Raw genomic sequence first — 17447 nt, 5'->3', positions numbered from 1 at the left:
ACAACACCATGATCCTACTCCTAGGGATTTACCCAAGTGAACTGAAAATTTATGTTCACACGAAATCCTGTATGGAATTTTTTATAGCAGCTTTATTCACCATCACCAAAACCTAAAAAAAAACCCAGATGTTCTTCAGCAGGTGGATGGGTTAACAAACTTTGGTACATCAATAGAAAGGAATACAACTCAACAATAAACAGAACTCCCTATTGATTGACACTAGAACATGGATAAATCTTAAACAGATTTTTTTATAAGCTAAAGGAGTCAGATCACAATGGGAATTAATGGATAGTTCCATTTATAAAATATTCTGGAAAAGGTAAAACTATAGAGACAGAAAACATATCAGTGGCTGAAAGGAGTGAGGAAGGGAGGAGGAGGTGACTATAATGGGGCTGCACCAAGTTATTTTTAAGGTGATATAACTATTCTGTGTGGTATTATCTTGATGTTTACATGACTCTTAAGAATTTGTCAGACCCATAGAATTATACATCACAAAGGGTGGACTATGTTATATGGAAATTTATAACAAGCATCCAGTATATTTGTGTATCCCAGAGTGGGAAACAAACTGGCAAATGAATCTAACTCTTTAAAAAATTTATGGCATAATCTCCCTAACAATACTACTCAAAGCAATCTACAGATTCAATGCAATCTAATCAAAATGCCAACAGTCTTCTTTAATGGAAATGGAAACACCAATCTTCAATTTTATATGGAATGGCAAGAAGCTGTGAATAGCCAAAGTAACTCTGAAAAAGACCAAAGTAGGAGGATTCACAGTTTTGATTTCAAAATGTATCATGCAACTAAAATAATCACAAGAGTCTGATTCTAATACAGTAATAGACACATATAACAATAATCTGTAGACTGGAAGAAAATTTTCATTAACCATATATTCAGTATGGGTCTTACATCCAAAATATATATAAAGCTTCTACAAGTTAATAAAAAAAGATAAATAACCTAATCAAAAATGGGCAAATGATTTGGACAGACATTTCACAAATGAGGATATTCAAATGATCCACAAGCACATGAAAAGATGCTCAACATCCTTAGTCACTGAGGAGGTGTAATCAAAACCACAAAGAGATACCACTTCACTCCCACTAGGATGGCTACGATAAAAAGGAAAACAATTATTGGTGAGAATGTGGGAAAATTTGAACCCTTAGCCATTGTTGGTAAGAATGCAAAATGGTGTATAGCCACTGTGGAAAACACTTTGGTGGCTCCTTAAAAAGTTAAATACAGAATTACCATATGACCCAGCAATTCCAATCTTAGGTATGTACCTAATAGACTTGAAATGCAGTAACACAAGCAGACACACATTCACCAATGTTCACTGCAGCAGTATTCAAAATATTAAAAGGCTTGCAACAGTCTAAATGTCCATGAATGAATGGATAAACAAATTGTAGTGCATACACACAAATCAGCCCGAAAGATGAATCGTGATACATGGTACAACACTGATGAACCTTGAAAATGTTACACTGAATGAAATGAGTCAATCACAAGAGGACAAATATTGTATGATCTCACAGGAAATAACAGGAATGGGCAAATATGTAGAGAACAAAGTTTATTATTGGTTACCAGCGGCAGGAGGGATGGTGAAAAGAGGAATCATTGTTTAGGAAGCAATGAGTTTCTGCTTATGGTGATGGAGAATTTGACAACGATTATGGTCGATGTTTGCACAACATGATTAATTTAATTGATATCACTCAATTACACACCTCAGAAATGATGAATTGGCTAATGTGTTTTATACACACGCACACACATATTTAAGCAACAGAAAAGAAAAACCTCAAAAAAACAAGATTTCACCCCACTAGGAGGGCAAGATTATAAAAATAGAAAGACAAAAAATGTTGGTGAGGATGTGGAGGAACTGAAACTCTCATCTATTGCTGGTGGGAATGCAAAATGGTAGAGGTGCTATGGAAAACAGCTTGGTGGCTCCTCCAAAAGTTAAACATAGACCCACCACATGACCCAGCAATTCTACTACTAGATATATACTTGTGACTTGAAAGAAACAATGCAGACAGACACATGTACAACAATGGCCATTGCAACATTATTCACAATAGCAAAATGGTGGGAACAACCTAGATGTCTATCAATGGATGAATGAATAAACAAAATATGCATACATACAATGGGATACTACTCAGCCATAAAGAAAAATACCATCGTTTTACGTGTTGTAACATGATGAACCTTAGGAAACATTATGCTCAGTGAAGTAATGGCAAAAGAAAAAATGTTGTATGATCTCATTTATATGAAATATTTAGAACAGGCGAAGTATAGAGATCAAAGTTCAAAACAGTTGCCAGTGGTTCAAGGAAGAAGGAAAAGAGACATCACTGTTAAGAAAGCATTGAGCTTTTGTTTATGATGATGGAAATTTGGCAATGGATATGGCAATGTTTGCATAACAAGATTGATATAACCGGTGTCACTGAATTGTATAGGTGAAAATGCTGAATTGGCAAACACAGTGTTATAGTTTTAGAACAATAAAAAGAAAAACTGCAGGCAAATGCAGTATGCAAAACAGATCAAAAATAAAAAGGCAATGTCCAAATCTTGTTGGGATCCTAGCTTTAAAAATCGACAACTATAATAGGTACATGTGGACAACTGGAGAAATTTTCTTTTCTTGTGTGGGTGAATGGAGATTCAGTTTGTTTTTAACCATTAAATGTTTCATCTTAATAATGAATTCATATATTTGGACAATTGAGGTAATATCTTAACAGTTGGTGAGTCTAGGTCTAGGGTTATGGGTGCTCCTTTTATTGAAGTACAGATTTTCTTTAAATAAGAAGTTCAGTGTATATATATATATATATAATAAGAGAAATTCCATTTGACAAAACTCACCTTGCTTATATAAGTTCAGTTTCAATTAATGCTAGTAAAATAAATGAGCCTACATGACCCTTCTTCTTAGAGACCCCCATATTTTAAAGCTGTGTAGGACTGTCAGGGCTCTCGAACTGATGTGAGGTGGAGATGACTTGAGAACAGGTGAGTAGAGTTTTATCATGGTATATCTGTATTTATCTTGATTCATACACTCATACATTTATTTACATTAAATACATGGGCTTCTTAATAAGCTGAAAAACTATCTTCCTACTTGAATATAATTTATTAAACTTCATTAAACAATAACTAAAGCCAGAGAGATTACACCCAATTTCCACTAGAACATGCCAGAATCACCAGGTCCAGGAGGACAGTATGAGGCTGGAGACAGAGGCTCCTTGACACAAAAGGTGGAGATAGATTTTCCTTCTGGAGAAAGAACACAAATGTTACTTTGAAGGCTTTGGGAGGATGGAGCCCAGCAGATGAAACAGCACTGCCTGCATTTCCCAACACATTTCCTTCTGGGGATCCAATCTCAAGGTGGCTATCCTGATCCCAGCAGTCAGGATGGGCTGCAGGCTGGGCAGATGTTAGCAAAAGAAGCTGAGCTCTTGGAGGGGCCACACCTCCGGAGCACCCACTGACGATGGAGCAACCAGGAACCGGCTAAGGTCTAGCGACATGTGACCCTGCATCACCACCTTTGGACCCTCCCCTTCCTCCTGCATGGTGACACTTTGACTCTGCCTGTTACAGAGGAAAAAAACTTCAGACACGGAGGCGGATGGATTGAGTAAAAAGAGCGCTCACTACCCACTGACCTGCTAACTCAGATGTGTACATCTATTTCTGGATTCCACAACAGGAGAGGGTATGGCCCAGACTTCAGGAATTGTTGTGATGACGAGCAATGCCCAATTCATGTGGTTGGAAGCTGAGAATTGCTATTTTTGTTTCTGAAAAGACCTGGGCTCAGACCAGGCTGATAGTGATAGTGATGGCATAGCCAGGAGCCCCATAGACACAGGTCTATGGTCTAATCTAAACTGCTTCAGGCCATCCCCTCTGTATGCAAATACAGAGCTACCTGTCAGATAAGCTACCCACCCAAATGTACTTCCCTGGCACCAGTGCCAAACAGAAGTGTGCTTGGTTCCCTCAGAAAGCAGCCTCTCTACATCTCAGAAGCAACTGGAATGGCACAACTGAAAAACAGATTGGTAGTTTCTTACAAACATGTACCTCAACATACAGAAAAAAGTTCTTACAACTGGACCAATAAACAACATCACGATAAATGGAAAAAAATTGAAGTTGTCAAGGATTTCATTTTACTTGGATCCACAATCAACACCCATGGAAGTAGCAGTCAAGAAATCAAATGAGGTGCTGTACTGGGCAAATCTGCTGCAAAAGGCCTCTTTGAAGTGTTCAAAAGCAAAAGTGTCACTTTGAAGATTAAGGTGCGCCTGACCCAAGCCATGGTATTTTCAGTCACCTCATATACATGTGAAAGCTGGACAATGAACAATGAAGAGTGAAGAAGAATCGATGTATTTGAATTATGGTGTTGGCAAAGAATATTGAATATATCATGGATTGTCAGAAGAACAAACAAGTCTGTCTTGGGAGAAGTACATCCAGAGTGCACCTTGAAGTGAGTATGGTGAGACTTCGTCTCATGTACTTTGTCCCTGGTGACGGACATCACACTTGGTCAAGTAGGGGGTCAGGAAAAAAGAGGAAGGCCCCTGATGAGATGGATTGACACAGCAGCTGCAATAATGGGCTCAAACACAGCAACAATTATGAGGGTGGTGTAGACCAGGCAGTGTTTTGTTCTGTTGTACTTAGGGTCGCTATGAGTCAGAACTGACTTGACGGCACCAAACGATGATGACGACAACCATATGACAGCAATCCAACTCCCAAGGATATATGCGAGAAAAATGAAAACTTTATGTTCACATAAAAATCTGTGCAAGACAGTTTATTTTAGCTTTATTCATAAAAACTAGAAATGCAACTCTCCTCCAAATGGTGAATACACAAACTGTGGCATGTCTACACAGCAGAATTATTACACAAAAAGGGACAAGCTACTGATACACTCATCAACGTGGATGACTCTCAAATGCATTATGCTAAGTGACAGGAGCCAGAATAGAAAATCTACATAGTGAATGATATGTACAGGGACAGCTGCCAGGGAGTCTCTGACGGGGCAACGTTTGACCAAAAAGGTGCAGCGTGAGGGAGGTTTTGAAGGGAAGAATTATACTGTTTTGTACCATTGTGCTACAGACTACCAGACTTAATACATTTTTCACCTCATATAAGTATATGTTTCAAAAGTGATTTAATATTTTTAGATTTTTGAAATAAGGCTAAAAATTTTATAAGCAATGAACAATAAATGCAAAAAAGTAAAAATTAGGGAGAAGCAAATGAGAAATTAACCAAATCACACCTTTGGAAGAGAATCCCTGTTAAAGTAATCCATCACACATCAACAGTTTAAACAAGAAATCATATAAACATATTCAGAGTTGCAAAAAACATCTGACAAAATACAACACTCATTCAGAAAAAAAATTCTCAGCAAATTAGGAAAAGAAAGAAATGACCTCAACTTGATTAAAAACATCTACAAAAACCGTACAGTTAACATCATAACTATTGGCAAGAAGCTAGATGCTTTCTTGCTAAGATTGGGAATATGGCAAGGATGTTCCCACTCATCATTCTTATTCAACATTGTACTAGAAGTCCTAGGTAAAGCACAAAAACTAGAAACAGAAAGAAAAGTAAACAGACTCTTAGGAGAAAATAACTTGTCATTTTTTGCATTTGAAATTATTGTCTATATGGAAAATCCCAAGGAATCAACAACAACAAAAAAACACTCATGAAACTAATAATCAGTCATATTGAAGTTACAGGATAAAAGGTTATATACAAAAGAAAATTGCTTTCCTATATATCAGTAAGGAACAATTGTAATTTGAAATTAAAAACAGTAGCATTTACATTTGTAACAACAAAAATGAGATAGTAAAAATCTAACAAGATATATAAAAGATCTATCTGAGGAAACCTACAAAACTCTCATAAAAGAACTCAAAGAAGATCTATACGAAGAAATGTTCCATGTTCATGTGTGAAAAATTCAATATTGTCAAGATGCCAGTTCTTCCCAAAGTGATCTGTACATTCAACAGAATCCCAATCAAAATCTCCTAAGTTACGTTGTGACCACTGACAAACTTTTTCTAACATTTACATGAAAAGAACAAAGACTCAGAGTCAACACAATATTGAAGGAGAGGAACAAAGCTGGCAGACTGACATGACATCACTTCAAGACTTAGTCTGACAATACAGTAATCAAGACACTGTGCTACTGGCAAAAGAGGCAAACAGACCAATGGAACAGAAAAGAGAGCCAAGAAACAGACAGACAAAAATACAGTCATCTGATCTTTGAGTAAGGACCAAAGATAATTAAGAAAGGTTAGCCTTTTCAATAAAGGATAATGGAATACCTGTATATCCACTAGCTAGCAAAGGGAATCTAGACACAGACCTTACACCTTTTATAAACATTCACACAAAACGGATGAAAAGCCTGAATGTTAATGCAAAACTATAAAACTCCATGATGAGAACATATGAAAAAACCTAGGAAATCTTGGGTTTGGTGATGATTTTTTAGATACGACACTAAAATCACGATCCATGACAGAAAAAAAAAAATGGATAAAATGGGCTTCACTAAAATTAAAAATTTTGGCAAATGTTTTGTTACCTATATATTTTTATGTGGACTTTATTTTCACATAAAAATCTATGCAAGAAAAAGAACAAAAAGAAAATGGTTAAAAAATTTAAAACTTCTGCTCTGCAAGACACTGTTAAAATAAAGAAAGGAGACTTCCAGCAAACATGGCGCCATAGACAGAAGCACCTCTTCATCTCTCCACAGCCAAGACCCAAAAAACTCGGTAAAACACAGACAAATATCATTCCTGGACCCCAAAGTGTCAAATGAAGAGATAAAGAACTCAGCCAAATACCAAATGGATTAAGAAACTGAGAGGACAGAGAATGAAGAGAGATAGATGCAGAGGTTCCTCACGAGCTAATGCAGCATTCTTGGACTCCTGTCAGAGATCTTCTGACAGGGAACGCGAGAATGCAGCTTTACGGAGCTCCCAGCAAGAGACAGAGCATCTGGTAACCAGCAATACATGCTTTCCCACCTCTGATCCTCTCTCTGCTGCTCTATGTCCAAGCTTCCTGGTTGGCTGCAGTGGCTCAGCCAGCCGTACAGCGCAGCATCTGTGCCACTTGGATTTGCCCCACCCGCATTGCAGATTGGCAGACAGGGAGTATAGGAAAGCAGCTTCAGGAAGTTCCCAGCAGGAGACAGCACCTGGTAACAAGTGATAAATTTTCCTAACTCCCACTTTTCTATCCCTCCCCCTTCAGCCTCTGCTTCTCACAAGATGCAGTCTTCTGGCCAGTAGACAACTGCTTCCACCCCAGGCTGCTTGGATTCACCCCACCCACAATGGCCGGCTCCCTGAGCTGGTGTTGCTTCTTTCCATGTCTGTTGGTTTCTTCCGTGCCTCCTACTACCTTCCCCCTCCTGGGTCTGTGTGCCATCTTTGCTTCTTCTTGAAAGGCTGTGAAGCCCTGCTTAACTGGGGTGCCACTCCACTGGCTCGCAACACCACAATGATAGGATCCTTGAAGCTTTTTTTTTTTTTTTGGTTTGTTCTGTTTTGTTTTGTTTGTTTATATGATCTCTTTCTCTTTTCACACTCTGGAGCCCCTTCTAACCAGGCTGCGCTGCACAGCTTAGGACCACTCCCCAAATCTGCACAGCCATATAGACAGGATCCCTGGGGGCATGTTGTTTTTCTTCTTTTTCCCTTTCTGTCTTTCTTCATTTCTAAGGTCTTGTCTGTCCGCACTTACTTTCTTTTCCTCTCTCCTGAATACGTGGTGCTGTGTGACATCTACACCTTCACTAAAAAAAAAAACTAGCCAGGCTGAACTGTGCAGCCTAGGATACTTAATCAGTATTCACGGCTGCACCAGTGGGATCCCTAGGGCTTCACTTTTCCAAATTTTTATCTAGTTTTTTTCCCCCCCTTTTTCCTTTTCTCCATTTCTCATTTCTCATCTCTCTCACTCCAACGGCAAACACCCTCTGCACTTTTTTTTTTTTTTTGCTTCGTTTGTTAGTTTTTGGCTCCTGTTTCTCTTTCCTCTTTCCCGTACCTGTATTACCTCCATACATCACAACCTTCCCCCTCTTTCCTGCCTACCTGCATCATGCGCCGAATATCACACCTCCAAGCAGCACAGGCACAGCCTACCGGAACCTGCCTGGCACTGATTCCTGGACCACCCTGTTGGCCCTAGTACGTGCCACAAACAACCCATCCAAGCCTCTCCCCTTTAGCTGGACATGCCCTGCTACACCACAGCTGAGTGACTAGCCCCATCCATTGGACAAGAAGGTGAAAAATATCGTGACTACAGATGAACAAACAACAAAGAATGCACAGCCTGCTGCTCAGATATAACCAAATAATACAAAAAATCTGGACAAAACAAATCTACAATAAGAAATGAAGAAAATAACTACTGGATGTCTCAAAGACAGCAAACAATATCAAAACATATTTAAAAAAAGGACAGGATGGTTCCAGTAGGTGTCCAAAATAAAACATCAGATGACTTTCCAGTAGAAGAAAAGGCACAAATATTCCTGACAAGGAATTCAAATCTCTAATATTCAGAGCTATCCAAGAGTTGAAGCAAAAACCAGACAAATTTATGGAAAAGGCAAATTCATGGGAAATACACAAACACACACACAAATGCAAGAACTCAGGAAAATAATACAGAAACAATACACCTAAATAAATTCACAACTGGAAATCATACAAAAACAACAATTAGAAATCCAAAAGATAAACAAAATTTCAGAAATGGACAGTTTCACTGAAGGACAGAGGAGCAGGTCTGAAATGATGAGAGACAGGATCAGTGAAACTGAAGACAAATACTTGGAAACAACTCTGTGAGGAAAAATCAGAAAAAAGAACAAAGAAAAATGAGGAAACCCTGAGAATTATGTGGGATAACAGTCAAATGCAAAAACTGGCGAGTGATTGGAGTTCCAGAACAGAGAGAGAAAATGGAAAACACAGAGAGGATCACTAAAGAATTGCTGACAGAAAACTTCCCTAAAATCATGAATGATAAAAAGCTGACCATATAAGAAGTTCAACGAACCCCATATAGGATAGACTCCCCCCAAAAAACACCAAGACATATCATAATCATACTCACAAAAAACAAAGACAAAGAAAAATCTGGAAAGCAGCTTTAAAAAAAAAAAAAGTCACATACAGAGGAGAAACAATAAAACTAAGCTCTGGTTATTTGGCAGAAACCATGCAGGCAAGAAGACAATGGGATGACATATACACAACCTTGAAAGAAAAAAAATGCCAACCATGAATAATATATCCTGCAAAACTTTCATTCAAATATGATGGTGAACTTAGGGCATTTCCAGATAAACAGAAATTAAGTGAATATGTAGAAACCAAACCTACAAGAATTATTAAAGGGAGTCCTTTGGTCTGAGAGCAAACAAAATCAGACCGTAGCCTGAATCTAGGATGCAAGTTTGTACAAGCCAGATACAAAGATAGGAAAAGAACTCTTAAGGACTATCCAAAACCAAAACAATTCCGACAGGGAATCAGAAAGGTTAATCTGTAAATGACAACAACATCAGAACAATAAAAGAGGGAATAAATGGTGTAGGTATAGAACTTTCTAATGGAGAGAAAAACAAAGCAATACCAATAATAGACTGGTTCAAACCTAGAAAGATAAGGGTAAATTTCAAGGTAACCACAGAGAAAGTTATCAAACCCACTCATCAAAATAAAGAAGAAAAACAAAGTCTCAATAAAAACAAAATCTACAAAAACAATGGAAATCCACAGGAAAAAAAGGAACTCAGCACAGAAGAGTAAGAGGAACAAAAACAATGTTAGCACTACAAATTGACAGCAATAAAATCACAGCTACCAATAATTGCACTGAATGTAAATGGCCTAAATGCACCCATAAAGAGACAGAGTGAAAGAATGGATTAAAAAAAAAAAAAAAAACCTCCACCAATATGCTCTCTACAAGACGCATCTCAGAAACAAAGATGTAAATTTATTAAATATCAAAGGATGGAAAAAAATATATCCAGGAAAATACCAAAAAAAGACAATAAAGAAAGAAACCAAAAACTAGCAGAAAATTTTTCCAAAAACATCTGTGTGATAAAGGACTGTGGTATTCAAAATAAAAAGTTCCAGAGCACCACAAAAGCTTTGTGTTTGGCTGCTGATCTAAAGGTTGGTGATTAAAACCCACCTAGTTCAGCCACAAAATAAACACCTGCTGATCTGCTTCCCTAAACATTAAAGCCAAGGAAAGCCCATGGAGCAGTTCTACTCTGTAAAACACAGAATGAAAATAAGGAATAAGAAGATGCTGCTACATATTGAATACAATGGCTAAACTCCAAACCAATGACATCACCAGGATGTGAATCAACAGGAACTCACAGTCACTGCTAATGGAAATGCAAAATGGTACAGCTAGTTGGACACCTTCTTACAAAATTGAACATAGTCTTACCATATAATCCAGCAATTGCATACTTTGGTATTTACCCAAATGAGTTGAAACCTATGTCCACACAAAAACCTTAACACAAATATTTTTAACAGCTTTATTCATAATTGCCAAATATTGGAGGCAAACAAGATGCTTTTTAATTGATGAATGGATAAGCCAAGTGTAATGCATCCATACACAGGAATATCCTTAGCAATAGAAAGAAATGAGCTATCAAGCCACGGAAACACATGGCAGAACCTTAAATGAATACTGTAAGTAAAAGAAGCCAATCTGAAAAAGTTACATATAATTTCCAACTTCGTAACATTCTTGAGCAGGCAAAGCTGGTAAAAAAGACTGGTGGTTGCCAAATTCCGCGGGAGAAAGGAAGGGATGAATAGGCAGAGTATACGGGATTTTTAGGGCAGTCAGTTTTAGGCGATGAAAAAGACAGGACAGAAAGACCAAAATCCAAGTCAGAAGAGACTCTGAAAGTTGCTCTTGAATGTACAATAGCTACAGCAAAAGGAAGAAATGATGAAGTAGAACACCTGAACTCAAGATTTCAAAGGGCAGCTTGAGAAGACATAGTAAAGTATTATGTCAGGTGCAAAGACCTGGACATAGAAAACAAAAAGGGAAGAACACACTTGGCATTTCTCAAGCTGGATGTCCACGATTAACCTCTGAATGTTTCATTGGAATAATGTATTTATATATTGACAAATAAGGCAATATCTTAACAATTGGTGAATCTAGATCAGGTTTACGAGGGCTCGTTTTACTGGAACCACTTTAGAAGAGCAATGAAAATTCAATTTAAAGAGCAGTTAAAATCAAACAGCTAGGAGAAAATCCATCCGTAAAAATTCATCTGGTTTATGGTAAATTAAATTCCACCATCTACAAATGACATAAATATGCCTATATTGTCTTTCCTCTTATAAAAAAAAAAATTGTAGGAGTCTATTTCCTCTTATAGACTCCTACAATTTAAAGCTCTGGGGGATTTCTAGGGTTATGCAAGTGAGGTAAGGTACAGATGACTTAAGAGCTGAGTAGACAATTTCTTTATGGTAAATTTGTATTTATATTAATTCATTCACTCATGCATTGATTTATGTTGAGATACATGGGCACCCTTTTGTTGTCAGGCACTGTTGCGTAGAGTTTTGACTTACAGTGACCCAAGCTGAAAGAGGAGAACTGTGCCATAGGGTTTACATGGCCATAATCTTTATAGTAGCAGATGACCAGGTCTTTCTCCTGTGGAGCAACTGGGTGGGTTGGAACTGCCAATTTTTCAGATGCTAGCCAAGCACATAACAATGGCACCACCAGGGCTCCTTAATGCACACCTGAAAACCTCAAAAAGATTATCTTTCCACCAAAATATAATTAATCTAACTTCAATATCCACGATGCATTGCATTGGGCAAATTTGCTGCAAAAGACCTTTTTAATGTATTAAAAAGCCAAAATGTAACTTTAAGGACTAAGGTGCATCTGACCCAAGCTGCAGTGTTTCCAATTTCTTCGTAGGCATGCAAAAGCTTACCAATGAATAAGGAACATCAATGAATTGACACCTTTGAATTATGGTGTTGGTGAAGAATATTAAGTATACCATGGCCTGCTAGAAGAATGAAAAAATCTTTTAAGAAGTACGGCCAGAATGCTCCTTAGAAGCAAGGATGGCAGACTTCATCACACATACTTTGCACATGTTATCAAGAGGGACCAGTCCCTGGAGAAGGACATCATGCGAGTTGAAGTAGAGGGTGAGTGAAAAAGAGGCTGCAACAATGGGCTCAAGCAGAACAATGATTATGCGGATGGCAAAGGACCATGAAGTGTTTCATTCTGTTGTACATAGGGTCACTTAAGTCGGAACTGATTGGACGGCACCTGATAACAAACAAACAAAAAAAATGCCACCTAAAGCTAGAGAAACTGTACCCAGTATTCACTGGAACACACTAGAATCACCACGTCAAAGAGGACAGGATAAACCTGGGGCCAGAGTCACCTTAACCCAAAGGTGAAAATGCTTTTTCCTCCTGGAAAAGGATACAACCGTTGCTTGGAAGGCTTCAGGAGGGTAGAGGCACCATATGAAAAGGCCAAAATTGTATTTCTTAACCAGCCTCCTTTCAAGGGCCCAAGCCCCAGGTAGGTGCCCTGATCTTAGCAATTCAGAATGAGCAGTAGGCTGGTGTGGGTAAATGAAGTGGAATTTAGGAGTAGCCATGGCTCCTAAGTGCCCACTGAGGCTGGTTCAACCAGAACAGCTAGGTGCTAAAAGGAAAAAACTTTAGAGAAAGAGGTGGAGGGAGTAAGTGGTAAAATGGTTGATTAGTGGCTGACCTGTTATCTCAAACGAACACATCTACTTCCAGTTTCCATACCAGGAAGACAAGAATGGCCACTGTCACGTGGACTTTGGTAACAAGTGCAAGGGCCACATTCTGAAGCTGGGAACTGATAAGAAACGCTATGTTCCTTCTAAAAAGACTTGGCTGAGCCCTGGGTTCACGCCAGGCTGGCAGTGACATTGATGGCATAGCTCAGAGTCCCATACAATGGACCTGTGGTCTAATCGAGATTGCTACAGGCCATTCCGTTTCCTCAGCAAATGCAGGGTTGCCTGTCAGATGAGCCACCCACTGAATGACTACCCTGATGCCAGTCCAAACAGAACGGTGCTAGTTCCTTCAGAAAGGAACCTCTGCAGATCCCAGCAGCAACTAAAATGATCCATTGCTTTCAGAATACAAAATGGCACAGTCCTTTTTAAAAAATACACTGACAGTTTCTTATAAGCTTAAATGTAACATCTACCATACAGTAACAATCCCACTCCTAGGGTCAGGTGAGAAAAATGAAAACCTTATGTTCATATAAAACATGTTTAGAATTGTTTATATCTACATTATCATAACTGGAAACTCAAACATCCTCCAAATGGTGAATACACAAGCAGTGTTATGTATATAAAATGAACCACTGCACAATAAAAAGGAACAAACTCAATATATTCATCAATGTGGATGTGTCTCCAAGGAATTATGTTAAATGAAACTAAATCAAAACTAAACCCGTAGCTGTCGAGTCAATTTCAACTCATGGCAACCTTATAAGACAGAGTAGAATACCCCATAGGGCTTGCCAGGAGTGGCCGGCAGATTCAAACTGCCAACCTTTTGGTTAGCAGCCGTGCTCTTAACCACTGCGCCACCAGGACTCCATGCTCAGTGAAAAGATCCATAAGGATCCATAACCAAAAAGCTACACAGTGCATCATATATGCAGGGACTCCTGCCAGGGGTTCATGGTCAGGGAAAGATTTCACTAAAAAGGGGCAGTATAAGGGCTATTTTTGGAGGAGAGAGAGGTACTGTTCTACACTTTGGTTGTGCTATTGCTTATAAGAGTTAATGTATTTAACAACTTACATTTCAAAACTGAATTACTCTTTGGATATTAAAAAAACTCCTTCAGTAGCAATCAATATTCTGATGTGTGGCTGGGCATTTTTCTAACAACTCCCTTCCCTCTGATAGACACTGATTTACACTATCTACCACTACTATCAACATACAGCAGCACGGGGCCCAGGGATTTCCATAGGATGCTACAAGGGAAATTGCTGGATAAAGGGAAGTCTAATTTGCAGTCTCCATTTTGAGGCCCCTTACATGAAGAGTCTGTGAGGCAGCTCCCAGCTCACCAGGGGCAGGGTGGCACTAGATAAACCTCCAGGCCGAACAGCCACTTATCTTGTCCCTACTAATACAGGAAACTTTGTTGGTATTCTCTCTTTTCTAGGCCCTATAGTGGGTGTGTACATCAGGTGGAACAGAGACCACATACTAACCAAGAAACTGCAGTCTCAGCTCCTGACTGGACACAACTCTTGGAATGTCAGAATTATCAAAACTAAGACTCTGTCACTAAGCACAGGCTATGAGTCAGTGCAGGACAGAAGCTTCAATGCAGCTAGATGAGGCTAGGGTACTGTGTTGGCACGTAACTGCTTTGAGCCTCAGAATGAACCATCCTTCCGTGAAAAGCCTGTTTGTTACACCATCATTTGAAAAGAGTCCTTTGGGTTAAAAGTTTCTGGGCTGTTTCTTCATCAGTAAACCAGAGAGGAAAATGAGATGCAATGCAAAACAAGTCCACAACAACGCTAAACGTACAGTACAACCCTGATTCTGTTAAAAACATTGCTCTGCATACAAGGAAGGCTGAGAGAAAACACTCAACATATCCAGAGTGCTCAGATTATAAGTCAATTTAATTTTTAAAACACTTTTTGGCTAAAAACAGTTTTCTACAATGAGAACATGCTGCTTTATAGTCTAAAAAGATGCTTAAATGCAACATAGTTGATAAGAAGAAAACAGACTTCAAAACACTCCTGCTGATGAGACATTCTAATGAACAAAATTCTTGTTATGAATCAAAATGCAAACACTATCAAAATTCATGTCCTAGAATTGAAAGGATATTTAGAGTGGTATTTATCACATTAATGTTTACATCAGAAAATAAAAAGGGGACCTTGAATCGCATGGGATTAAGGAAGTAATAAATTCCACGTGTTTAATTTTTATAAGATTTCTTCCCTAGTACGAATCTCCTTGCGCACAAACTGATATATTATGTGATTGAAGGATTTCTCACTATGTTTACAGTCAATGTGTCTCAGCAGTTTGTGAGGTCTCATAGGCATCATGAGAGCGTGGACGCTGAAGGCCTCAATCACCTTTTACAGTAATAGGATGAATCCACAGTGTAATATCTCACATGCTGTCTAAAACTAGAAAAAGGCACTTCTATGATCCCAGGTACCTTACGTTTGTTTACGTGATGTTTCTCCAGTATGATTCCTCATATGCGCTGAGGGGCCTTCCATACATGGAAATTTAAATGACTTTGGAGAAACAAAAACATTTTAACACATCACTTACACTTTCAGTTAATCTGACATGCATCTTCTCTCAGGATTGCAAAAAGAAAATGTATAAAATTTATCCAGCAACACTTAAATGTATGTTGTTTCCCTCTAGAATGCCTACTCAGATGTGTTCCAAAGAATAAACACCTGAAGACATTCTCACATTACTTACATTCATAAAAACACTGTCCACTGTGAGTCTGTACATTTACAGAGGCAGAAAAAATAACTAAAGACTTTACCACATTCTTTATATATATGTGTTCTTTCCATGATGCCTATCTTTATGTCTGGAGTAAGAGCTATGTGCAACGGCTACCCCACATTGACTACATTCATAAGGTTCCTCTGCACTGTAACATTACTGACATTCAATAAGGACTGAGAACTGACTAAATGCTTTCTCACATCCATTATGTTAATAAGCTCTCTATTCACTTATAAGTGAAGTGAGGTGTGAAGAAACTTAAAGACTTCACCACATTACTTACATTCATAAGGTCTCTCTTCACTGTGAGTTCTTACATGAGTAGTGAGGGATGAAGCCTGAATAAAGCCTTTCCCACATTCCTTACATTCAAAAGGCCTTTCTCCACTGTGAGTTCTTATATGTATAGTGAGGACTCCAGATTGACTAAAGGCTTTCCCACATTTCTTACATTCATAAGGCTTTTCTCCACTGTGAGTTCTTATATGGTTAGTGAGGGCTGAGGTCTGTTTAAAGGCTTTTCCACATTCCTCACATTTATAAGGTTTCTCTCCACTGTGAGTTCTTCTGTGTACAGTGAGGTTTGTGGAATTATTAAAGGCTTTCCCACATTCCTTACATTCATAAGGCCTCCTTCCACTGTGAATTCTTTCATGTGTAATGAGTTGTGAGGAACAACTAAAACCTTTCCCGCATTCCTTACATTCATAAGGCCTCTCTCCACTGTGAGTTCTCATATGTGTAGTGAGTGACGAGGCCTGCCTAAAGGCTTTCCCACATTCCTTACATTCATAAGGCTTCTCTCCACTGTGAGTTCTTACATGTGGAATGAGGTGTGATAGATGAATAAAGGCTTTCCCACATTCCTTACATTCATAAGGCCTCTCTCCACTGTGAGTTCTTATATGTGTTGTGAGGGATACATCATGACGAAAGGCTTTCCCACATTCTTTACATTCATAAGGCCTCTCTCCACTGTGAGTTTTCATATGTCTAGTGAGGCTTGAGAACTGACTAAAGGCTTTCCCACATTCCTCACATTTAAAAGGTTTCTCTCCACTGTGAGTTCTAGTATGAGTAATAAGGCCTGAGGAACGACTAAAGGTTTTCCCACATTCCTTACATTCATAAGGCTTATCTCTATTATGAATTTTTTTATGTAAAATGGGGGATGAAGGATGACTATTGGATTTCTGACATTCACACTTAGGATGCTTACGACCTCTGACATGTGTCAGAAGGGATGAGAAACTACAAAAATCTTTCTCACCTTTGTTACGTTCAGAGTGTTTCTTTCCAGTAACTGTTGTCACTGGACTCTTTAGGGTTGAGATAGAAATGAAGTCTTTCCCACATACCTTACATTTATAGGGTCTCTTTCCAGTAAGAGTTCTCATAGGAATGCTTAAGTAAGAGGGACAAGTGCAGCCTTCTCCACATTCCTTATCCTGACAGGTACTGCATCCAGTATGAGATCTGGTATGATGCTTATGTGATGACTGATACACGAAGGCATTTCCACACTCACAGGATTCAAGAGGATTTACTTCTAGAGGATTTCTTCTTACCACAGTAATATTTGGAATCCAGGTGAAGGTTTTTCCACACTGATTGTCTTCATTACACTCACCGAGGTTCTCTACTGTATGTTTT

General features: G+C 38.6%; 1 protein-coding gene across 2 annotated transcripts in view; it reads right to left on the bottom strand.

The window, feature by feature from the left end:
* LOC100654079 (zinc finger protein OZF-like) overlaps positions 1 to 17447 on the bottom strand; it is a 111978-nt gene that overhangs the window by 41024 nt on the left and 53507 nt on the right. For both annotated transcript variants that reach the window (XM_064280532.1, XM_064280533.1), the window contains one exon: positions 1 to 17447. This exon is cut by the window's left edge and continues 11910 nt beyond it. In XM_064280532.1, coding sequence (XP_064136602.1) covers positions 16070 to 17447 — 1378 coding nt within the window. In that variant the 3' untranslated portion in view covers positions 1 to 16069.

This window comes from Loxodonta africana, chromosome 3 (genome assembly GCF_030014295.1).
Source record: "Loxodonta africana isolate mLoxAfr1 chromosome 3, mLoxAfr1.hap2, whole genome shotgun sequence".
In the NCBI taxonomy this organism is placed as follows: domain Eukaryota; kingdom Metazoa; phylum Chordata; class Mammalia; order Proboscidea; family Elephantidae; genus Loxodonta; species Loxodonta africana.
The sequence above is the reverse complement of the archived record's forward strand: the minus strand, read 5'-3'. Positions and strand labels throughout refer to the sequence as shown.